This window comes from Malus sylvestris, chromosome 8, assembly GCF_916048215.2.
Source record: "Malus sylvestris chromosome 8, drMalSylv7.2, whole genome shotgun sequence".
Classification (NCBI taxonomy): Eukaryota; Viridiplantae; Streptophyta; class Magnoliopsida; order Rosales; family Rosaceae; genus Malus; species Malus sylvestris.
The window spans coordinates 6,204,952-6,230,117 of record NC_062267.1 but is presented as its reverse complement, the minus strand read 5'-3'; the positions used below and the strand labels follow the sequence as shown (position 1 = coordinate 6,230,117).

At 36.5% G+C, this 25,166-nt stretch overlaps 3 protein-coding genes and 1 non-coding gene across 7 annotated transcripts; 2 read left to right on the top strand and 2 right to left on the bottom strand.

Moving 5' to 3' along the window:
* Positions 1-1,385: 1,385 nt before the first annotated feature.
* Positions 1,386-2,082, bottom strand: LOC126633169 (phytosulfokines-like). 2 transcript variants are annotated; one of them, XM_050303719.1, is made up of 2 exons: positions 1,921-2,082; positions 1,386-1,660 (listed from the first exon to the last, which is right to left on the bottom strand). In XM_050303719.1, the coding sequence occupies exons 1-2, from the start codon at positions 2,041-2,043 to the stop codon at positions 1,526-1,528; spliced, it is 258 nt and encodes an 85-aa protein (XP_050159676.1). In that variant the 5' UTR covers positions 2,044-2,082; the 3' UTR covers positions 1,386-1,525. The 2 variants fall into 2 exon arrangements, with proteins under 2 accessions (XP_050159676.1, XP_050159677.1); XM_050303720.1 differs by having other exon boundaries at positions 1,386-1,657.
* Positions 2,083-12,302: 10,220 nt separating this feature from the next.
* TRNAD-GUC (transfer RNA aspartic acid (anticodon GUC)) lies at positions 12,303-12,374 on the bottom strand. Its single transcript has one exon. It is a non-coding gene; the product is annotated as a tRNA-Asp (tRNA).
* Positions 12,375-12,467: 93 nt separating this feature from the next.
* Positions 12,468-16,358, top strand: LOC126633208 (uncharacterized). 3 transcript variants are annotated; one of them, XM_050303779.1, is made up of 12 exons: positions 12,469-12,678; positions 12,784-12,979; positions 13,075-13,149; positions 13,259-13,365; positions 13,659-13,719; positions 13,872-13,931; positions 14,022-14,096; positions 14,409-14,561; positions 14,692-14,746; positions 15,172-15,288; positions 15,633-15,862; positions 16,012-16,358. In XM_050303779.1, exons 1-12 carry the CDS (start codon positions 12,632-12,634, stop codon positions 16,033-16,035), a joined length of 1,200 nt encoding a protein of 399 aa, XP_050159736.1. In that variant the 5' UTR covers positions 12,469-12,631; the 3' UTR covers positions 16,036-16,358. The 3 variants fall into 3 exon arrangements, with proteins under 3 accessions (XP_050159738.1, XP_050159736.1, XP_050159737.1); XM_050303780.1 differs by having other exon boundaries at positions 13,872-13,935; positions 14,026-14,096; XM_050303781.1 differs by lacking the exon at positions 14,022-14,096 and having other exon boundaries at positions 12,468-12,678.
* Positions 16,359-20,398: 4,040 nt separating this feature from the next.
* LOC126631200 (basic leucine zipper 4-like) lies at positions 20,399-21,460 on the top strand. The gene has a single exon (XM_050301371.1). The coding sequence runs from the start codon at positions 20,454-20,456 to the stop codon at positions 20,910-20,912; it is 459 nt and encodes a 152-aa protein (XP_050157328.1). The 5' UTR covers positions 20,399-20,453; the 3' UTR covers positions 20,913-21,460.
* The last annotated feature ends 3,706 nt before the right edge of the window (positions 21,461-25,166 follow it).

Below are 25,166 nucleotides of genomic sequence, written 5' to 3'. Positions count from 1 at the left end.
AACAACAAAGCCACATAAATTGCATAAGTAACACAATCAGATCACAAGAGCAACAAAAAATTTAATAATCTAACCCGCTCAAAGCGCTACGAAACAAATACTTAAAACTTAACTAAAGCCGATGACTTGTCCACATGGAAGACATGAGTACAAACGTTGCAGAAGGCGTGGGCTGCAGGATCGTGTGGGTGTGTGGGTAGCAAGGACAACAGAGGTTGCAGATCCCACGACACGACAGAGCCACCGTGGACATGGCCGTCCCCGCCAACTAGTGGTGGTGGTTAAAAATGCATTCGTTAATCTAAAATTTTCCAAAGATGACACATTAATTTTTAATTCAACTCCATTTGGGGTTTGGCAATCCTCACAGCCGTGTTTGACACTCTGCTAATATTGTGTTTCAAAATTTTAATTACCACAATGTAATCATGTGCTATGAATATTGTGGTGTTAGTAGTTGATTTCATTGACGGAGTTTTGTCATTTTATTCTTATTTAATGAAGATTTTTCACAGAATGTGTCAATGAGCAAAATGATTGATGATGGACAAACTCAGAACTAATTCTATCGATTTCAAATCTCAAAGTCAAAGTGATGAGCTATATAAATCTCAGAACCATTTTGGGTAAAAAGTCTTGAATAAATAAATAAAAAATTAATGGATATACATAAAATTTCTGAAGAATAAAACAAAAGTGTGAAAATCACTACCCTTAATGATATTATATGGACTCCAGATTCGTCAAGCTGCTTTGGTTTGTGGTTTAAGCATTTTCCATCTACATCCTTTACAAATGAGGACAACAAATAATTTCTTTTATTAAAGATAGATTGACTGTTATTAGCAAAATAGTCATCATGTTCTTTTTTTATAATTAACTTTTTTAATTAGAAAGATTGCAGAATGATTTCTTAGATGTCACTCCAACAACATTTAACTTCCAACGGAAACCATGGAAAAGATAAGAAACCTGCCCCAAAAGTCCACACTACTTGACTTTGAGTTTAAATTCATACCAGAAGCTCATGACTCATCGTTTTTACTTTTACCAACAAAATGGCAACCAATTTCTTGTTGCCAAACACATAATCTGGTTAGTTTTATTATTATTATTGTTGACAATAGCGTGGCGGTAAAGTAATCATACTCCCACATATAGTGATTTACCCTCTCAAAGCGATTAGCAGAAACCTTAACGCTCGTTTGCCCTTCCGACGCGCCATCCAAATTTGATTAAAAAAAATTTAAGGCACGACGAGAGGGACATGAAGCCAAACTCTACGAAAGACACAAAATATTACATAGACAAACTAATTAATCCTAATTAAATCCATTATCTTTCTTGGCGAACAAAGATTGAGTTGATGAAATATGGGAAATCTGCAGATAAGATTGCTATTATTTAGTATGAACATATAGATGCTTTATTATTGCATGGCTTTTCACAACAACAACAAAACAAAACAAAACAAAACAAAAAAGAAGAAGAAGAAAGAGTTATAATTTTAATTGGTTACACGAGTTCAAGGCTTGTGCTTCTGGGTGTATATATAATCCAAATGAGCCGCCAGCGTCCTCCTCATCAGGCACTCCTCCTTCTCTACTCCTTGGCAGCTCCCGCCTTCCTCCGCCGCAGCGATCTTTGCTTCTATGTCCTGCTGCACATATTTATTCAACAAATTACAACATAAACAAAACAAAAGGTTAAGATAACAAATATTTAAAGAAAGAAAAGTGACATTTCAGTTTTTAGTTATTACTTGCCAGTTTTAAAAAAACTTAAGATCGAAAACTAAAATAAAACAAAATTTGAAAACCCACAAAAACAACTTTCATTTTTCAGTTCTTTGAAGGAAAAAAATGTGAAAACGGAATGGTTATTAGACTACCCTAAAACAAAACAATTAAAACAACTTACTTGGTGTTGGATTTTGAGAGTGTTGTTGGTAAAAGCAGCAGGGACAGGACGAGCAGCGAAGGTTGTGAGTTGAAGGTTGAGGAGGAGAGCTACGGTGAAGAAGGTGATAATATGCTTCGCCATTTCTTTTTTTCTTTTTCTTTTTTTTTTTTGTTCTGAATATCTGCTAAATGTGAAAGAAACTAAAGTGGAGAATTTATAGTGGGGTTTTTGGAAATCCTCTTTGTGAGGATCACGGAATCCTTAAATCGTGTATGTTCATCGTACATCGTGCGGTCAGTAATCATTTTAAATATTTTTATTTTAAATCAAATATGAATAGTACATGATGAAAATTGACCGCATGAAATACGATAAACGGACACGATTTGAAGATCCCTCCGGAGAGGATCTGGGGTTTTTGTTTGGTTGTTTTGCATGCCCAATTGGATACTTACTCGTTGACAGCATTTGACTTGAGTATGTGCATCGGCTTTCGGGAAGATAAACTTATACTGTAATGCAAGGGAGGTTATCAATCACATTGCCTTTTATTTGTTTATTATATAAGTCTAGCAAAATGTAGCTCTCAGTTTCTAGACGTTTTGTCAATTTTGTTTATTTGTTTTTTGTTTCACAAGTTATCTTTCGTCATTGATGTTCAACTTACAGAGTAGTAAGGTGATCTTCAACTAATGGCTTGTCAGATAACTTATTTTAGCCTTCTGATCCTTCAAGATTTTTCAAGATATTAATATTTTAATGAACAGTACATGATCATATTTGTCTCCGTCTCCAACCGAGGGCCAAAGGGCCAGATAGCTCGTTTTAGCCCTGTCACAAAAAACTGTCTCCAACTGAGGGTCAAAGGGTCATAGGGCCAAACATAATTTATTATTTAAAAACTATAACTTAAATTCAAATTCAACGGCTAAATGTTTTTAAAAATGTTGTTTAAGTTTCATGTTGTATAATTTTTATGTTGCTTAATGTTATTTAATGTTGTTTCATATTGTTTAATGTTGTTTCATGTTGCTTAATTTAATTTAAACTTGTATAATGACTTAGGAAGTTATAGGAATTTTTTTTTTTTAAATATGAAACAAATTTTGTGAAATAGAAGTTATAGGAAAAAAAATGGAATTTTAAAAAAATATGAAACAAATTTTGTAAGTTATAGAGGGCCAGAGGGCTGCACTGTACTGTTCATTAAAATATTAATATCTTGAAGGATCTTGAAAGGCCAAATGGCTAAAACGAGTCATCTGGCTAGCCATCGGTTGGAAATGGCCTAACGACCTCTAATTAAGGATTTGATACATATTTCCTAATGGTTATACTTTTGCATAATATGCTTGGTTCTATTGTGTTTTATAGATACCTTTGCTTTGTTTTTCACTCAACTGCCAAAGTTCAATTCCTTCATACAAGTTTTCTTATCTTCAATTCCTTCTAGGCAATGCAATTGAACATTTCCTCCATTTGTCAGGTTCTTCTTCTGGAAGATTTGTCTGGGTTTAAAATCACATTATTTTTAGAGGTATGTAATCACCAAATCCGGCCTTTTTTTCTTCTCATTTGACACATTTGTTGGCATAGCCATTTTCAAACTTTGGTTATAATTTGGTCTCTATGCCTACACAATGATTCAATGTGGTACACACTCTTAAGCCGATTATAATTTCAGTCTTCTACTGGTGATTTTGTTTTTTCTGTTACAAATTCTTTGATGTTGTGTTGTTTTTGGTAATTCAAAGCAATATCATACGGTATACTAGAAGTTTCATGATTTGTGGAAATTGAATCTTATACGTTTGGTGAACAAACACGATGTAAGAATTGTTCTTTGTCGACAGACAATGTGTAACTTGATGCTTTTACTGCAGTATTGATTCATTTCCCTTGTGATATATGTGAAACAAATATGATTCCTAAGTTATAAGCAAGAATTTGATGATATACTATAAGCTTCAGTCCATTCATTCTCTGTGGCGTCAGTGCCTTTCTTGGTTGCAGGCCATGTAGGAGAGGAAGGATGCGAATCAGTGAATCTTGCACTCAAAGCAAAACCACAAGAGGCCCAAAGGTTAGCAAGATTAGTAAGGAAATGCAGCTATTGGTCTTGTATTTACATCTATGCTAACTAGGAATAAAATTTGAATATTTAAACAGTTTATTCTTTGTTTTTACAGGAAATGCAACTGGTTACTTGTTGGCAGCAACGTGCGTGCTGATTTGGGTCTAGATACTAGTTGTTTTTCTGATAAAATATCTACTAATTTGTTACCATGTTGTAGACGTTGTGTTTGATGATAACTAGAATAATGTAAAACTTCTTGTTTTGTGAAATACAATATTTTAGAGTTTGTTTGGATGTCCTTTTAAAATGTCTAAAAATGCTTTTGGTTAAATTGATTTTGAGTTCCAAAAGCACTTTAAGTGCTTTTTGGAAGAAGCACCAGATATGTGCTTCTTACATAGAGCACTTAAAGTGACTTTTCTAGGATTTACTTGAATTTTTACTAAGAATTCGTGTCAAAAACATTTTCACCAAAAGTGTTTTCAGTCATTTTAAAAGCATATTCAAACGAACACTTAGGGGGCATTTGTTTGACCGGATTAAGGGGTACAAGACTAGACTAGACTATAGTCCCTTGTTTGGTCTGGACAAGGATTAAGTTTAATGGGACTAAAGGGGACTCGCCCCGACTGAACGGTTCGCTAAACGTTCTTAAGGAGACCCCTCGATTTCAAGCGGACTGGTAGTCCCGTTCTCTCCCCCGTCGCTGATCCCTCATCGTCTCCCTTCGCCTTAACCCTCTCCCTTCTGATTCGCACCTTCGCCCACTCCATTGGGCCTTTACTATCCCACCCAAACGCCTACACCCAGAAAAACAATCCACTGATTCCCTTCATTTCTTCTTCGTTCAATTCACTCTCTTTCTCAGCAAAATCGTCATGGTTGCAACCACCAGACGACCATCACCAGAACCTCGCCGTCGATCTCCGCGTTCGTGCGCGACCCAGATGCAAGTCGGGACTGAAAGCGTACCAAATGCCCAAGTACCAGTTGGGGTTTTCGTTTATGGTGGGGAAGAAGCTGAGAAACTTGTGAAATTTAGTAGAAATTTGTGAAATTTGGTATTTGAATTTTGTGATCTGTGAGAAACTTGTAAAATTTGGGCCTTATGTTTTGTGATTCATGAGAAGCAGAGGTGGGGTTTGACGGGAAAAGAGGTAGATGGAGAAGGAAGAGAGGTTTGACGGGATGGAGAAGTGGGGTGAAAAATGGTTACAGACATTGTAGAAGTAAGAAGAAGAGAATTCTAAAAAAAAATTGGAAAAAGATAAAGTAATAGTAATATATAATAAAATTTTAATTATATATATATATATATATTAATTTAATATAAAAAAATATAATATTGCAGTCCTGCTTCTTAGTCCGACGCTGCACCAAACACTTCACTAAATCAGTCCAGCTTAGTCTAGTGTAAGTCAGTCTATCTTAGTCCCTGCAGCTAGTCCAGTTCAAAACAGTCTGGTGCAACAAACGCACCCTTAATGTCTTTGACTATATTTTTGTCCCTAAAACTGCACATAAGGATGGAATGGCATGTGTGAATGATAGATTGGAAGATATCAAGTGGTGGACTTTCAATCACCGTCGTTAGTTTCTAGTTGTTAGCATTTGTTTTTTAGTCATAGATGCAATTGTGACTAAAAGAGCTTTAATTAAGAAGGCTGATGAAACTAAAATTACCATAAGATATTCAGTCATGAGGAGTGCTTGAGACTAAATAATTACTATGCAATTGTGACTAAAAGAGCTTTAATTAAGAAGGCTGATGAGACTAAAATTACCATAAGATATTCAGTCATGAGGAGTGCTTGAGACTAAATAATTACTAGTCATTATATGGGTTGACACAAAAAAATAGATATGTTGTAACTAAAAGGATGTTGTGACTAAAAGTGAGGATAGTTTAATTTTCTAGTAATAAGATGTGTTGTGACTAATACATGTTTAATCAACCAATGTGTGTTTTTGGTGATGACTAAGTCAATTAGTCATGGGGTTTTTGGTAATGACCAATGTTTGAGTTATAAGGTGATTCGAACTGGAGAGTTTATAATGTTAATGATGGAATAATCCTTGGATTAAAGTGATATGCCATGTGATCACGTGGAAAGTAGTGTCAGTGGGATTCTTCCCAAACTAGGGACTTGGCCAGAGGAACAAAACACAAGGAAGTCTCTGTAGAATTATTCAGGTCGACGGGCTAAGGGTCCACTCCAATAACATTGATATTGTCCTCATTTAACCACCTGCACAATCCTCAGGTGTAAAGTTTTATCAAAAAGGTCTCGGTATTAGTTAAAGTGGGATTATGATATTTAAACTATTACTTTTCTTTTTGTATGATCGATGTGGGATTCAACCGTCCCTTCCACAACTCTAAATTTGGATATGCAGACTGCAGAAAATATGTCAAAATTCTCACAATCTTTCTAAAGCTCCTGAAAGCATGAAAATGACAACCAAGAATCTTCTAAAAAGAGGCCTTGAAGGGGTAATGTTATCCACACATTCTTGTGTACCCCATACACAACTTGTTACTTTTTATCATTTGATATTCAACAATTTTTTTTTCAATAACAAAAAATTGAGAAGAGTGTGTAAAAAATAAAATAAAAATTAAAAGAAATGCGTGAAAGATAAAAAAATATGTGTAGATAGTACCATTTGTATTGAAATTGTCATCAACTAATCATGACAGATTTGCCATTCTGATTTCTGATCAGACCTGGCTTCTCTGCCCTCTCACTTCCCATACATTCTCATCCTCTTCTGTTTGTGCGGTCACGGTTAAACCACGTCAACATTTTATAATTGTTTTTTGTCTTATTATCTCTATAAAAAAATCAATATAAAATGTTGACGTGGCTTAACCGTGACCGTACAAAATAAAAGATGATGAGAATGTATGGGACATGAGAGGGCAGAGAAGCCGGGTCCTTTCTGATCAATCGGAAAAGTGGGGATATTTCAGCATGACATATATATTTGGTCACTTCCTCGAACCATAAAACCAAGATTTTTACATGTACTTTGGGAATGATTGGTTAGGAAAATTTTGGTCACATCACTTAACAAACAACATTGCAGTGTAAAGAATGGGCTTAAATTCCAAAAACTGTGTGAAATGTAACTTTCAGGGCTGCTAAAATTGGGCCTTCATAGAGGAAGAGAAGTGAATTGTATAAAGAGACCTTCAACTCGAGAAAACCTACCATGTTACTAGTTGTAAACGATTACACATGTTTACTTTGTTTGTTATAATATTTCTGTATTGAAAGAGATAGATACATAATTGTATACAACCGGTGACATTCAAAAATATTTTGTTGGACTTGACTAAACTATTTAATGATAAGTGCTCAAAGAAGTAAACACATTATTATATAGAAATGATGACATAAAAAATTGGACAGAGATCCCAGCCGGATCTCCCCCACCAAATCTTAAGGATCTAGACCCTTGAAATATGATCCAACGGCTACAATTATTATCATTTTTAGAAGGGCCCCCTATTTGTAGCCGTTGGATCAAATTTCAATAATCCGGATCTTCGAATCCTTAGGATTTGGTAGGATGAGATCCAGCTGGGATCTCTATCCTCAAAAATCTATCTTTGGACTGTGCTAGACTGTTTAGTGGTACCTATTCATGCACACATACATCAATTTCTAATTTTACTTGCAAATAGTACTTTATCGCAGTGGCGAAAAAACAATAATATTTATGCACCCTATTGTGGGTACAATATGCTGTTAATATATATCTATATTTTTCATAATATTTAATAATTTAACTCACTAACGTTATAGCTTGTAAAAAAAATCTAGTTATTATTATTTGTTCAATCACGAGCTAGTAAGAAATCTTCTAATTGCTGGAGCAATTCTATTGTGCAAAGCAATTTTACCATGCATCTGTTTGGTCTATCAAGGAAACACATTTTCAATCAATATCTAGTTATTATTATTTGTTCAATCACGAGCTAGTAAGAAATCTTCTAATTGCTGGAGCAATTCTATTGTGCAAAGCAATTTTACCATGCATCTGTTTGGTCTATCAAGGAAACACATTTTCAATCAATGACTCTCTCTCTCTCTCTCTCTCTCTCTCTCTCTCTCTCTCTCTCTCTCTCTCTCTCTCTCTCTCTCTCTCTCTCTCTCTCTCTCTCTCTCTCTCTCCAGCATGCGCGCGCATGCACAGCAGCACATACGTACCCAACTCATACCTCGAAAGTTAACTTTTTTTAGGGTTTGTCTTATAAGAAAATAACTCTTGCTATATTAAAGAAATGTCTTTGATCGATCTCCTTCTAGCTAGCTCAGTAACGGATATGATGAAACGCACTCAAGTCTCATCATTATCGTCCTCCGTTCTTTAATATATTCTCAGCCTCCTCCTTATTAATTCCTATCCTGTATATATATATATATATCAAGCATATTCATTATTATTTTATACTAAATATGCTTTGCTTTTCCTATGATGTTCTCTAGAGTATAGTTACTATATAAATAAATGCTTGGAAACTTTCTAAAGAAGACTTGGGTATGGTAGGTAAACTAGCTAGAGTGGTGTGAGAACTTAATCTTTGATAGCGTTTTTCTGAACTAATGTAACACACACTGCAGACACGCACACTAGGTCAAGTAATTGTTTCCCTCTTAAATAGTTTACTGGTACTTTTGTTCTTCAAATCGAATGATGCCATTCATAAAAGGTAGTCAACAATATATTCTCATTAATTATTAGCAATTAGCTTGTAAGTAACCAATAATACTAGTGTTGTTTAACTTACTAATGAAGGAAGATCACATCATATGCTTTGGTATGATTATTCATGGATTAACCATAATTGATGTTTTCGTCCCAAGTCTGTAATTTTAACTTTATTTATTTTTTATGGTATTTTTGCAGTAGTCGTAGACAGCCAACAAGCCAGAAAAAGATAGTAACGCGAATCAAAATAGCAAACGTCACATGATTAAACTAAAATCTATTTAATCTAAAGTAGTACAAATTCGTAATTCTGTAACTTTGAAAGGGCATATGTTGGAATTTAGCATATAATCATTCACGAACCTAACAAAGGTCCCTTAAGAAAATGCTTAAAGCCTAGATTTCTCAACATCTCTCTCACAATGTGGCTAGCTACCAAAACTTAATTCAACCTCCAACTCCATGGCCACCACATGCTCCAGCTTCTTCAGTTTCCGGTCAAGTAGTTCTTCCAGCGAGCCCAAGGTCCGGTCATCATCGAGCCAAGGTTCATCACACGGGTGTGGCAAGGTTGATGGGGTGGGTATGTGGTTCATTCACAGTGTCAGTTCTGCTTTCTTCGCATCCTTAGAGAGGTGCTCTTGCATCCGTATCGTCACTCAAGAAGACGGCGATGACTGTAACGACTTGCCGTTGATTTTTAACGACGGGAATTTCCGGCATGATGTTGCTGATCATTCCACCACCAGGAGAAGAACAGGCAAAGGAAAGAAGTGTACGTACTAGTACTACTGGACCAGCACCATGTTGACCGATTGAGGACTAAGTTATCTCATCAATTATATATGTAAGAAGCAGATCAAATGTTCTCTATCTTTATCTCTTCTCTTTTGGTAAGTGAAATCAAATGTGGTGTCTTTGATTTACAGTTGTGAAAGTTTGCTGGTTATGGTTTTGGGATTAAAGACTGGAAATTAATGGTGCTAATCATATTTTAATTATTTACCGGTTTTGAATTATGTGATGAATATCTGCATATATGTGATCAAATTTTGGACTGTTAATCTTATACAAATTGTTAATTTAGTCGTAGAATATGCTGTTTTTTGTTGACCTAGCCTGCTGCTGCCAAGGTTCAAGCCTGCAGGAACCTTGAAATTGTCGTTTTAATTTACTTTAAATGAATTTAAGGATTTCCTAATTATTATTAAAATTCATGGCAGAAAGAAATGTACAAGAAAGCAAAGCCAAGAAGAAAGCAAAGCCACTTTAAGCGCTAATTTCTCCATGATTTTGAATATGCTGTCATTTCATTTATAATCATGTTGTTTCATTGCCCCAAGTTTTTCTTTTTTTACTTTTTTGTTCCCTCTTTTCCCCTTGAGCATGTACAATATATCAAGACCAAGGAATCCAAAGCATGGGAGATTTATAACTATCTACAGTTCTACATGTTTCGGAGTATCTTATGTTAGAGTCTTTAGTTGTTAAATCTTTGGTCAAGAATATATCCACTAATTAATAATTAACTGCGAAAAATTGTGATTTATTTGAAATTCGAACATAGCAAAAAATTTCACAGAATGGTAACAACTAACAAGATAGTTTGTCCAGTACACCTAAGAAGAGTTGCTCCACCTTAGTTCTTCCAATAGCTACATAAAAAATGCCTATATACCTTTAACAAGTTAAATGCAGTAGTAAACAAAGAATATTAAGCAAAGACAATTACCCAATTTCTTTTTTATGGTGAAGGGTCACGTCTAACAACATCATTAGTGTCGCTAATTGTTTTTTTTTTTAAGTGCCAAGTTGATCATCTCAATCCATTATACTCTTCTTTCTTGGTGCCACTATCTAAGCATCAGAGCTACAAAGGGCACTTTCATTTCTATGCGGCTTACGTCTAGGATTGTGGGGATTTTGGGGTGTCGCGAATTGTAAATTTTTTGTATAACTATCAAATTTATTTATTTGATCCGAATATATTCGTATCCCAAACAGAGACCAAGCCACTAAATTAATAGGTTTATTTTTAGCTATGACACATGTATTCTTCATCAAATTTCACTTTATTCTCTAAACTTTATATTATTTCACTTTACCACTTGAGGTCTTGAACTCTTCATTCGTGTACCATTTTATGCCTTACACACTATATCGTCTCACTTTAACACATGTACTCTTCCTTAATTTCCCACTTTACCCTTTTCATCAAATAAGTTAAGAGAGACGTTAATTGTTTGACGTGGCATGGACAATTTACTCTTTTCAACTACGTTTGTTGTATGGCATGTAACATGTCATGTTAGTGGAGCGTACCCATGGGTAATGGGAGGTGGGTTAAACTCAAACTATGGTTTGATTTATCCAGATCAAGAGAAAAATATAAGAAAAAAGGTTGATATACAAGAGAAGCTTGAATTTCAAGATTCACGAATCAATTTCAATGTTTTCGAATTCTTTTGCAAAGATCTTAGGGAGAATATGTACCTCTATGGTTCTCCTCTTGTTTATATATATTTTTTTAATCTGGACAAATCAAACCCTAGTTTGAGTTAACCCACATCTCTGCAATCCTGGGTCTTACTAACAAGGTTGAAATGATTAAATTGTTTATACCACGTTAGCACAATTAACAATTCTTTTAAACTTAATTAACAAAATAAGATAAAATAGGACATTGAAAAAGAATGCATCTCTAAAATGAGACAATTTAGTGTAGAAGATAAAGTACGACGCAGAAGAAGAGTGCATGTGATAAAGCGAATCAATATATAGCATGAAATCAAACAAATTCTAAGGTTTGATGAGCTGAAGAGGTGGTTCTACCTTCTGCGACACACATAAGCTGAGCCCACGTATCGAAAAAAAGATCTTAGTGTGTGAGAGAAGGGTCACATCCAACTGGTTGTACAGAAGAACATGTCGTCGAATTGAGAGGACTCATAAAAGGTTTTAGGCCATAAAATTATGATATTTTTCTTTTGATGGAAAAAATTATAGAAAAATTATTGAAAAATATTTGAAAGTTTTGAATTTTAACGATAAGGATAAAATAAAAAATATCATAATTAATTTTTTAATATAAAAATATAATTTTTTTATTAAAATAAACAGCACCAGGAACTTTTCATTAAAGTTCCAAAAAACTTATGTATTTAAGTGCGAGGAATACTCTATGGCTATAATAACAAGAAAACTATAGATAGTTGAGATTGGTTTTATGCCACTAAGAGCATATTTAACGAAGGATTTTCAGCCTAGGCTAGACAAATATCTAGCCCTAATTGCAAAGAAAGCTTTCCGGCGCATCCAATCAGCCATACCCGTGGAGTTGTGAGGCCAAACTAGACCTAACTCTGGCTCAAGACTCTTTTAAGGAGTTTGGGACAAAAATAGTAGCCAATGAAAATCATCCACCTAACACATTTTAGCTCTAGCCCTATCTCCCATGGACCTTGACCTTACCATTAGCCATGTTCTAAACCCTTCATAAAAAGTCCGTACTGGATTCGAATTTTCTGGCCCAAAGTTAATCAGTCCAATTCATAACAACCAGGCCCAAAAAGATTGTGGCAAAAAAAGGGGAAAAAAAAACAATCGCCGTTGCCGGGGATCGAACCCGGGTCACCCGCGTGACAGGCGGGAATACTTACCACTATACTACAACGACCTTGATGCTAGTGTTCCACGTAAGATTATACATATATTATAAATTATAAGAAACTTGAAATTACTCAAGTCCGAAGTGACGCGAGTCGTCCCTGTCAGACTGTCAGGTGGAACACAACGAAACACTTACAGAGAGCGGCAGCAGATCACCGAATGAACTCACCATAACTCGTGATCACCATAACCACCACCTCCTACATTCCTTCACCAATTTCTCCAATCACCCCTCATAAAACCAAACCAAAGAAGCAAAATCAAATGCTTCCAATCGAAATGCTCGGACATGGAGAAGACACCCCCTCCAGGTAAAACCCACGTCTTCAAATTTTCTATATTCTGTTTGTTTCTCGGGAAAATGAGTTGGATTGGAGTTTCTCATGGTAAAGTTTTGTTCTTTTTCTTTTGGGTAGATTCGAATTGCTGAGTATGGTGAAGAAGCACTCGAGCTTATTGGGGAAAACAGTGATCGTCGCGGACGAGGACGACACTTCCGATGTCGAATTGGACCACAGATTCTGGCACGACGTGTTGGATTTTTACTTCGTTCGCGGTAAAGATTCCAGAGGACGCCAGGACGATGATCTCGTCTTCTTCGTCAGAAAATTGGTACCTTTTTATTTATTTGTTTCTATTTTTGCTTAAATATTGATATTTTTATAGCTTCATTTGTTATATTATTGCATTTTTTGGGAGCCAAGCAGATCTCTTATGGGTATGGATTCAGTGACGGCAAGGAAGGTGTTTCTCCGTACTTTGTACGCAGGTGGGCACCTAAGGTAATAAAAAAAAGGGTTTTGAAATCGATTTTTCGGGTTTTTGTGTTGTCATATTTAAGATATTGTTGATGGAATGGAATTCATAAATGTGTTTAATTTTTTCAAACAGTTGGATGACTTGATCGGGGAAAGTAATGTGGATGTGGATTGGAGGCGTACGTTTTACTTGAACTTGATTGCTCACACTTCTTTTACTGTAACAGTGGCTATTTGCAGGTAATTTGTTCTTGTGTTTAGTGTTTGTGTGCATAATGTTTTAATAATGTTTCAGTTCTGTAAGTTGCACACCGCCTTTTCTTATTAAGCGTGTTTCTGTGTTGTTAATTAAGTACGGAGATTTAGTTTAGATGTTTAGCGATCATAATTTTGCGGTTCAGTTATCCCGGAATCTTAGAAAAAAAAGGGAACAATGATTTTACTTAAAAAAATATTTTGCAGACTTCTATCCGAATAGTGCTTTAGTTTTCACTTGAGCAATGGTAGAAGTTAAATTAACTGTTGAAATTCAGTCATCAGGACCTCCGGAATCATCAAGCACAGCAAGGTATACCATTATCTCCAATATATAAGGTATGCACAACCTTAAATTTCTGTGTTAATGTATGTCTTACCAATCTTCTTCTTTCTGTATTTATTACAGGAAAATTGCAATACAGTTTGCACACTGTGCATATCTCTGGTTGCAGTCTCAGTTTTCCTTACGACTTGTGGTATCTCTGCAGGTTGTAAAGACTGTTTATGCATCTCCAAGCCGTGTCAATTTTCAGTTGGACTCAAAAAAGGCAAGTTTAGGTACTTTCTGATAAAACGTGATGTCACTGAATCATGTTATTGCTTCCCCTTAATATAAAACTATCGCTGACATTTTCTAGGAAGTGGAGACAACACCTGCTTATCCAGATATTTGTTTTGCAATCGATGACTTCGACTCCACTTTTGATGCTGTGGTAAAAGACCTTTTATGTGATGAGATCATTTACAAATGACCTTCTGTTGTTAATTTGATAATGTTGTTGCCACAACAGTTAAATGCTTGATCATGCTTTTGATCGTCACTTTTCTGTTATTAGTCAGTTTGAAAAACCTGCTTGTTTTGAGACTTTTCTGTTAATTTGATAATGATCTTTCGTTTTTTCCAAATCTCACATTTTCAGACTTTAACCAACCTTTTGTGCAAATCTTTCAGTTTGCTTTCTGACTCATCCACAATTTACAATTTTGTAAGAACTAAGACATGATTTTATTTTCTGTTTTTTCAGGTCTTGACTGAAACAGACCATTGCTACTGTGTAATTCTCAATGCACACGATGGGGCAGCATTTCCGAGGGAAAAGGAGTCTAATGATTGCAGTCCTAGTGATAGTTCCTCTCTGACAGTTGAGACTAACTCCGCACAGATGAAAAATACTAAGGTTTCTTTCTAAATCTCTGTTTCACATGCCAGAACTACAATTAGAGATGAGATAGGTGAATGTCCCACGCATGCTTTTGCTTCAAGGAATACTCTGTAAACATTCTGATTTTCTGGTGTCATGATTGCAGCTGACTCTTTTTTCAGGATTCGTCAGCTATCAAATGGTTCGAGACGCATATGATGGTAAGATTTCATACAAATAACTTTATGTTGTTGTGCCATTAGATACAGTTTTCATTTCCCCTGCAACTGTTTGATGACTTCATGTGTTATCTGGTTGAAGTTGGTTGGAGTATAAAGTGTTTTCATTTCGTGGTATACATGCATAGTTGTTGGAACGTGATGTGTAAAAGTATTGCTGATTTGGATAAACTCACTAAATTTCTGCTGTTTCATTTAGATCTATTTTTTTTGTTCACGCTCATCTTATAAACCAGTTTGTTTCAAAATCCATTAAGACTGGGTTCCACACACACAACCACTATATTTTTTTTAACTTTGAACAATGCATTAAACATTTTGGGAACGCCATTTATTCATCTCTCAGCATCTTACAAGGGGATTTGGTGCAGCATATTGATTCACTCATCTCTCTGTCTCTCTTGCAGCTGGCAAGTCTCGATTTGGGAACCTTCTTGGTCATTCCCCTGGCAAAACAGACAAACTTTACATGAAAGGTCCCGGAGGACGTGGGGAAGTTGAAGTAGCGGTTTCTAGGGTTGCAGGCAAGGAATTTTTTCTCCAAAATTTAGTGACAGTATAAAGTTGAAGTAGTTGTTTTTCCTAAATTTTGTGTATTCATAATAGTTCAGATGGAAATTGATTATCATGTGACCCGCACTTCTTAAGTGATTAAAGATTTGAAAGGTCTAAAGAAAGCTATACCTGACAGTAGGAAATTCGTATGATTATTACCGTTATCTTGCATGCAAAGTTCATTGAGTTTCATGTGAGATTGTTACTCATGCCTGCTTTTGTTTTGTGACAAAGGTGTTACTATTATCAAATTTATTGACCCTATGATGTGAACATTTGTGTCAAATACTGAAAGTCGATGTTATGTTATCAGATCAAAGCCAACAAGATCTGGGTCCTTTTTCACCACTTATATCCAAAAGAGGATTTGGAATTGGCTCCATTGTTCGTAAAGCAGCTTCTGTTGCATCTGTGGCTGCAAAGAATGCCTATGCAGCTGCTTCTTCTACCTATAGTTTTGATGATGAGATGGTACCTCTCAAATGCTGCTTAATGTCCATTTCATTACCCTGGGAACAGATTGCATATGATCTTCTCTTTAAGGTGAGTTTTTTGTTCCCAGTTGCTACTGAATATTTTAGGGTAATCGTAACTTGTGTAAGTGAGTATTGAAACAAAAACAGAAAAATAAAACCCGCAGTTAATCACTCCTTCCACGACTAAATTTTAGTCATCTTGTTCGTGAAACGCAGGGTACTCCTCCAGTGACGTTGTAAGCATAACATATATACTTCTCGCGGGCAATGAATACCATAGACGAGTCTATACACAGGCAACAGGAAAACATGGGACGAGCAGAGACATTTCACCGCCTGCGGTAAATGTAAGGGTAATCCAACTGTATATGGAGACTCGTCTTGCTGTTTGTGTGTGCATCTGGTGGTGCCGGCTAAGGGCCGTCTGTAAATTGTATTGTAAAACATTCATTTCTTTTACAAGACGCGGCATCTTCACTATCAATGTACTTTCCAGGTTCAGTGAACAATAAGCTTTAGCTATATATAATATATTGGAGAGTGGAAGCACTTTGAATTCGCTACTTGTTCTTGCTGAATGGCTAGAGTTTCTTGTATGCCTAGAGTTTGATTTGTAATCATGCTTTAGAGTTCGGGCACATAGGATAGGGGGGATCTCTTGACTTTTGTAGCTTTTTAGGTTCCAATTCTTTTAGGACGGTTTAAGTACTATATTTTTGTGCCAATCACATGTACCTCCCGAGACTCAAATAATGGCGGGTCCAGAAATTGTTGGGGGTCATGAGTCCTCATGCCACTTTGTGGAGTTGTCCTTGCCTCCTTACCCTTGGCTCAGTCTTCGGGACAGAGATTCACTCTGGATCTCACCATGCGGAAAGACTGCGCAATTTGTACCACTTAAATTGAATTTGATTGTACCAATTAACTTATTCCACTAGCCCACCACCTCACACAAACCAAGGGTGCATATTTTCTTATCGTAGCTCCGAACAGGTTTGGAGAGGATCCAAATTCCAGTCTTTGTGAGGCATTTAGTTAAAGCAGCCATATTTCATGGATAACATTAAAGAAAGGGAAACCATTTCTCTTTTTTTCTACATTTTACTTAATTAATTATATATTTTTAGAGTTAAAAAATAAGTAAGGATGTACGGGGAATATTTTCATGTGTGTGAATCAATGGGGGTGAGGGAAATTGCAAACAAGGATGTGGATCCACTAGTGTTCTTGAATGTTTACATTCAGCACTTCTCATGCATTTATTGACACATGAAATAAAATAAAAAATTCACATTAAAATCTATAATTAATGTATGAGAAATCAGGAAAATCAGATCAGAGTGGTGAGGTTGGATAGAGAAATGGATTACGAGATATATATATATACACACACACTAAAGGAAGGGTAGTTTGGTTAAGCCATATAATGAGCAGCCTATTTGGTATCAAATTCGCCATCCACGAGATTCAAACCTAAGATCTTTCATTTTCAAGTAAAGAGGAATACCATCAAACTGTAGTGCTGAGTGGCCGAAAAATAATGATATACGGTGCTGAATCCTATGAAACATGATGCTCATGTTGGTCTCTTGCAGTAAACTGGGATTCCAAGATTAATTAACATTCGAAAAAAGACAAACCGCAGCAGAATTTTATGATAAACACGGTTAAAAAAATAGGGGGAATCGATCAGGTTAATACTTTCCCAAAACTCTACACCACAGCACATGAACCCTACTGTGGATTTGCCGATTTTAATGAGGCAGACTAAAGGGGAGAGGGGAGACAAACCTGATCAGTAATTAAGCTTTAGTAGTTAATATTTCATTGATTTGTATTTTTACAGGTTTTTTAAAGCTCAAAACGCATCAGAGAACGTGTGCATGTTAGGCTCCACTTATAATTTGGTCTGGATTTATTGGTCAGAGACGAACCCTTTTTCCCAAACGGCCAACTGAGAAAACGTCCAAGAATGCTAACTAAGAAAACTGCCTCGATTCCTTTTGCATAATTCTTAATGTATGTGAGTATTCTATTAGAAAATTCATGTCCTAGGAACAAAGAATAATGTGACAACCGTGATATGCTTTTTAGATCAGGTGATAAATGGAGAATGAGGGGTTTGAACACACGACTTTGATTGCAAAATTAAAGCTATTAACGACTTAAGTTATGCGACATTTTCCAAATGAAATATTCTTAGAAAGGCTTACTAATGCATCTCACATAGGTCTTATGGTTAATTGGGATTGCATATGCACTAGTCATTATCTGAATATGACGTTAAAGAACAACTATGTTGAGAAAACTTATCTCTATACTCAATTTTCTTTAGATTTCATCATATTCATCGACAATATTGATTGGTTTTAGTTGTAGAATAGAATCTCCATTTAAAGCTTAAACATTAGGATTCTAGTCTTAGATTGGTTAATCACTTTAGGAGCAAAATCTGACACAACCTAAAAACGGAGGTCAAAAAGGCTTATATACCCTAAATGAGATTAAAGTTAAGAAAAATATTAGGGTGTGTAAACCAAATGATGTGATTATTGAAGATTGAATTAATTATTAATCAAGTGTCGATTAATATGTCGATTTCTTATTGGTAAAACCATGGAAGAAAATATCCCGATATTATCGGTTTTTTCCCGAACCGATATTTTAAATGGTATCCAAGGTGTTTTCGTCATAATATCGCGATATTATCGATATTATCGCGAAATTTCGGAACTGTGCATGTCGGAGACGAACGCCGGAGCTTCTACAGCTCCGGCTGACTGTAAAACTGCCCCCTAGCCTCGCCGGAGATGGGTGTACTTATTCCCGAGTCGATTTCATCCCAAAAACCTTGCAAAAACACGACATACTTCAATTTCACATCTAAGCTTCGATCTAGAATATAAAAAGAAAAACCCGAAGCTTACCTACCTGAGAAATTGAAGGAACTTGCCGGAGCAGGTACGATGGTGTGCGTGTGGGTCTCGGTGCAGAGAGAAGAGAGATCTCTGTGTTAGTGTGTGTGGTTGGACTGGGAGAAGGGAGAAGAGAGATCGAGAGATCTCTGTGTGAGTGTGTGTGTGGTTGGACTGGGAGAAGGGAGAAGAGAGATCGAGAAGGATCTCTGTGTGAGTGTGTGTGGTTGGACTGGGCGAGAGAGAGAGAGAGAGAGAAACAGAGAGAGACCTTAACATACCACCCAAGGTGGACGGGTAGTGGACGGGAGACTTAAACAAACAAAACCATTGGCTTTGAAAGAGGTGAGGTGCACCTCTGATGGTTTTAACTTTTAATAAATGTTATATAAATTATAAATTATAAATTATTTAGATAATATTTTGTCTTTTTTTTTACTAAGCAAGCAGATTATATTCGAACCCTCCCTTTGTCAACCACGCACTTGGGCTTTATCCAACTCGCTACAGATGTGTTTGTGATTACATATTCAGCCTGTAATATTTATATGGTCGTTAAGATGTCTGCAAGGCTTGCAAGCTAATATTTATTATCTATGATAAATTTCTATATTTTAAAAAACACCAAGGTGAAAATTTTGAACCTCATAGGAACTCTATGTGGTACTAAGTCACTCATGTATCTTACCATGCAATGTATAAAGTGTAAAATATTGTACTAATTCATTATATATAAATGATTATGGTGTGTTTAGACTTCTTTCATTAATTACTACATATTTTATACACTCACAATGTTTGTCAGCTCACTATATAATCAACTTGATAATGTTAAATTCATCATGCAATGCATTTCCTTCCAATTTTTTGTGATAAACTAATAGATAATTGACTAAATAAACATCCTGCAAAGTTTCAATAAAAATTTCCAAGTTTTTCTTACAATTTCCGTGGTTTCCATGTAATTTTTATCGATATCGATATTATCCCGATATTTCCATCGATATTTCCGTGTTTTCGGACTACCGATATTTCCGATATTACCGATATTTTCTTCCTTGGGTAAAACATCATTTGATTTACAAATTTAATTTAAAATTTTAGTTTCTCTAACATTACTTAAAATATTATTATAAATGTGACTTTCTAGAAACGTTCCGCCTTTCAAACGCTAAGACCGCATATACTTCACATTTATCATGAGATCGATCGAAGATGTTGATTGATTTTTACAACATATCAATATTCGATAACTAGACTGTATATTTTTCAGAAATTTTCGCACACACACGTATATATATTGAGAGAATCAAATCATCACCTTCTCAATTGCGTATTCCATACGTCTTCTGCGTAATTTCTCGGCTAAACTTTCAGACAATCTGTTGTTTACACATTTTTGTTTGATTCTTCGTGATTAAGCTAAAGCTAACATTGTGTTGGAGCCCACCTGAACAAAGCAGAAACCCTCCGACCACACACCACCATTACCATTGCCCTTTACACAAAAGTTGTGCACGTAATGGCACTACACCAACCCTAAATATTATTTAATTTAAAATAAAAATATATTAGTTCTATGTTAACACGTACTTTTCTTGGACAAAATTACCCTCACTCCTCCAAAACTTTTGCATAGGGTGGATCCCATGTGCATCCTTTCCTTCGATTATAAATACTCAACCCCTCCTCTTCGTTCCTTCCCTTTTCTCCTCCTTCCCTCCTCCCCTCCCCTTCACTCAAATGATGATGAGTTCTTCAGCCATGTCCTTCATCCATGAACCGGCCGACATGGGCCGCTTCGAGTGTCCGGTTCAAGAAACCGTGCTCACAACAGCCGAGATTCAGGAGCTACTGTCCTTGCTTCAAGCAGGGAACTCGGCCTCCCCAAGCTCAGAGGGGTCGAACCGGGAGGTCGATACAGTTGACGAGAGAAAGCGTAGGCGGATGACGTCAAACCGCGAGTCAGCCCGGCGGTCCAGGTGGAGAAAGAAGAGGCATTTAGAGGACCTGACGAGCGAGGTGGACCGGTTGAAAATAGAGAACCAGGAGCTGAAGAACCGTTTGGGGCTGGTTGCTCAAAAGTGTCACGTATTATGGAGAGAAAATGACCGGATGACATCCGAGTCCTTAGCACTACGTGCAAGACTTTCGGATTTATACCGGATTTTGATTGCCATGCAGACGCAGTACTCACAATAATTATTAAATATTTCCACGTCTAATCCATTTATAAAAAAAAAATCCCGAAATTAGCAAAATGATCATCATTAATAAGCTTAATGAAGATTAATTAGAGGAAAGGTCAAAAAGTTGTATGGTTTTGTGGGGTACATTAGGCTGCATGCACGCTCAGTGTGTCACTGAAAATGATGGTTAAATTGTCTTTTCGGTTTTACTTTACTTTTGGGTTCTCGTTGTCGATCGGGGGAGACTTTCTTTTTAGTAGCTTTGTAAGTACTGAGAGCAGCACGTAATCATGTCTACATATGAGAGAGATGCCGCAAGGAGCGGAATCTGTGCAAATTTTTCTCCGGCAATATTTCTTAGGCCTTTTAGCTTTATCACCATGCATGCTCGACCGGGCTTGGCGCTTCGTGTAAATATTTGTATTGAAGAATATTTATGTAGTGAACTTGAGGCACTTGTTTTTGCCTTTTTCAAAAAGATTGGTAGTAGGTAGCTCTCAATCACGTTGTGGGTCTATGTAAAAATTCGAGAGTAACATCTAGTAGCTTTTTGGTCTTGCATGTTGAAGACTTTTTTTTTTTCTTTCTTTCTTCAATTTCGTAATTTAAATAATATAATATTGTTCTATGTTACTTCAAACTTGATGCTAAGTTAGCTAGCTAAACAATAGTTTGGTTATTCATCTCCATGTCATGCTATAATATGTACAAATTTGCAGCAAATGCAATTAGCAATTATTCATGGCACGTCTTGTCGTGAACAAACCCTAGAAATACCAATACCTAAAGAGTAAATCGGACCCATAAAAAAGATGATTAACTACATACTCTAGCTGTCTTCCAATCCAATGAGTAATTTGTTACTGCTTCAAGTGATGGTATTAATATATTCACCTTGTTTATTTATTAATAGGGAAGTGTTATTGGCACTCCAAAAATCTCATTATACACTCCTTACAAGTGTATTTTTCTTTCTAGATATAGAAAGTTTGGAGTGTAGAATAAGAAATTTGTGAGTACTGTAGAATTTTTTATGTATATTTCATATGTAAAACAGTTACAAGTTCATACATAAATAGAAGAAGAAACGGGAAAGAGAGTCGAGAACAAAAGGTAGGGGACAATGGCAGCTAAGCAAGTATAATGATGACCTCCACTCTCTCTAACTTAAGCCACTAACAAGCTTTATAGCCACTAACAAGCTTTACAATGATGAGGGAATAACAAACAACTAATACTAGCACTAAGACTAGCTGAATGCAAGTTGAGCTGTTATCCATCAAAGATAGATAAAAGCTTGCATTATTCTTCCAAAATTTAACCCTTCTTCCAATAGCAAACCTTAATCCAGTGCTTAATATATTGTATTAGGGTTAAAGACTGATACTAGGGTTAAAGACTGATACTTCAATACTCCCCCTCAAGCTGGATCGAGAGATTTTCTGGATCCAAGCTTGAAGAGAAGACGATCAAGTTATGCAGAAGGAAGAGGCTTGGTGAACACATCGGCAAGTTGATCACTGGAGCGAACAAATACAGTTTGTAACAGCTTGGACTGGACTTGGTTGCGGACGAAATGATAGTCAACCTCGATATACTTTGTGCGTTCATGGAAGACGGGGTTGGCAGCAATATGCATTGCTGCTTGATTGTCACAGTGAAGGAGAATTGGCTTGGAGGAGATGATTTCAAGATCACGTAGCAAACTCATTAGCCAAATTAGTTCGCATGCAGTAGATGCCATTGCACGGTACTCAGCTTCTGCGCTTGACCGAGCTACAACGGATTGCTTTTTGCTCTTCCATGTGACGAGGTTACCACCAACAAGAGTGCAGTAACCAGTTGTGGACTTGCGATCAAGGACCTTGCCTGCCCAATCAAAGTCTGTGTATCCTTCAATGGTGAAGTGTCCGTTGTTTTGCATGAAAATCCCGGTAGTCATTGAGCTTTTCAAGTACCGAATGATCCTTTTAACTAGTTGCAGATGATGAGATGAGGGAGAATGCATGAACTGGCTGACAAAGCTAACAGCATAAGCAATGTCAGGTCGGGTTATAGTCAAATAGATAAGTTTTCCTACCAACCTTTGATACTCCGATGCATTTTCAAGTTGGATGCCTGAGGTTTCATCCTTGAAATTTGTTGGTAGTGGTGTTTTGGCAGGCTTGCAATGCATCATATTGGCTTCTTCTAAAAGATCGAGAACGTACTTTTGTTGATTTAGAAACAGACCAGTTGGAGATTGATCCATTTCGATTCCAAGAAAGTATTAGAGTCTGCCAAGATCTTTGATTGAGAAGGTTGAATGTAAGGTGGCCTTGAGAGCAGTTATTTTTTCTGAATTATCTCATGTGACAATAAGATCATCAACATAAACAAGTACCACCAATCTTCCATGCGTACCAATCCTAGTGAACATTGAAGAATCTTCATTGCTTTGTTTAAAACCGGATGACATAAGGACAGAGCTCAGTTTTGAGTACCAAGATCTTGGAGATTGCTTGAGACAGTAAATAGCCTTGTGAAGCTTGCAAACTATTCCTTGTTCCTTCTCTCGTTCATGACCCGGTGGTAGGCGCATGTACACCTCTTCTTCTAACTCCCCATGTAGGAAAACGTTTTTTACATCCATTTGATGTAGAGACATGTGTGAATTGATAGCCACCGAAAGAAGCACTCTAACTGTTTTCATCTTTGCTACCGGGGCAAAAGTTTCTTTGTAATCTACCCCGAAAGTTTGCGTGAAGCCCCTTGCAACTAACTTTGCCTTGTGCCGCTATATGATTCCATCTGAGTGAAATTTCGTCTTGTAAATCCATCTTGCCCTAACCACACGTTGATCTTTTGGCAGAGAAACAATGCTCTAAGTTTGATTTTCATCGAGTGCCTTCAGTTCTTCAAGCATGGCACGCCTCCATACAGGAGATTGGTTTGCCTCTTCGAATGATCGAGGCTCAGAGTTTTGAGATAACTCAGTAACAAAGGCCGCATGAGATGGGAAGACCTTGCTATGGTAAACCATTTATCCAATAGGATATCTAGGCGTGTAGATTTCAAAATCATCAAGCCTGGCTAAAGGTTGTCTGTTTCGAGATGGATTCCTTCGTGGGGGATGGGGTTGTTCAAGTTGGGGCTCTCTCCTTTCGTGAAAGACTTCTTCATCATCTGCTTCCATATTTTCAGGAGCTGGCTCTATCTCAACAGCTTCATTGTGTGGTGTTGATAGCCTTGGATTATCAAGGAAGAGAGGAGTGGGAAACACTTCATATAAGAGCTCCCTCTGAGGTTCATCATCATGCTTCTGAAAGAAGGAGTGTGTCTCATCAAAACGTACATCCTTGGATACAAACACCTTTCTGGTCTTATAATCATAGCATTTGTATCCCTTTTGGGAAGTTGAGTAGCCTACAAATGCACACTTGATAGCCCTTGGATCAAGTTTATCTCTGTGAATAGTTTGAATGTGCACATAGCATACACATCCAAACACACGGAGATGACTTATGTCAATTTCTCTCCCTTTGAGAATTTGGTAAGGAGATTTAAACTTCAAGATTCTGCTAGGAAGGCGATTGATGATGTATGCAGCAGTTTGTATAGCTTGAGACCAGAACTTCTTTGGAAGATTTGCTTGTAACATTAGTGATCGTGTTTTCTCAAGAAAATCTCGATTCTTTCTTTCTGAAATGCCATTTTGTTGTGGCGTTCCTACACAACTTGTTTGTTGCAAAATTCCATGCTCACTTAAGTAAGTTGACATGATTTTGGAAGTGTACTTAGACCCATTATCAGACCTTAAGATGCCAATATTAGAGTTAAAATGATTTTGAACTAAGTTATGAAAATTTTTGAAACACTGGAAAGCTTTGTGCTTGAATTTAAGTAAATACACAAAGGTAGTTCTAGAGAAATCATCAATGAAAGATATATATAATCTGTAACCATCAAAAGACTCTAAGGTTGCAGGTCCCCAAATGTCGGAATGGACAATTTCAAAAGCTTTGGTAGCTCTAGAGAGAGAATGGGGAAAGGGTAACCTGGTAAACTTAGATTTGTGACAAACTTCACAATATGGGATCACTTTACAGAAACTAGGAAAAAGAAAAGACATAACATGTGAAGAAGGGTGAGCTAATCTCATGTGCCACAGCTGCTCCTTGTTTACTGTGTTTGAGTTTACGTAGAAACTCTTTGGAAAACTTGAAGAGAAGTTGACATAGTACAGTCCATTGAGGAAGAACCCTTTACCAATCATTTCCTTTGAAAC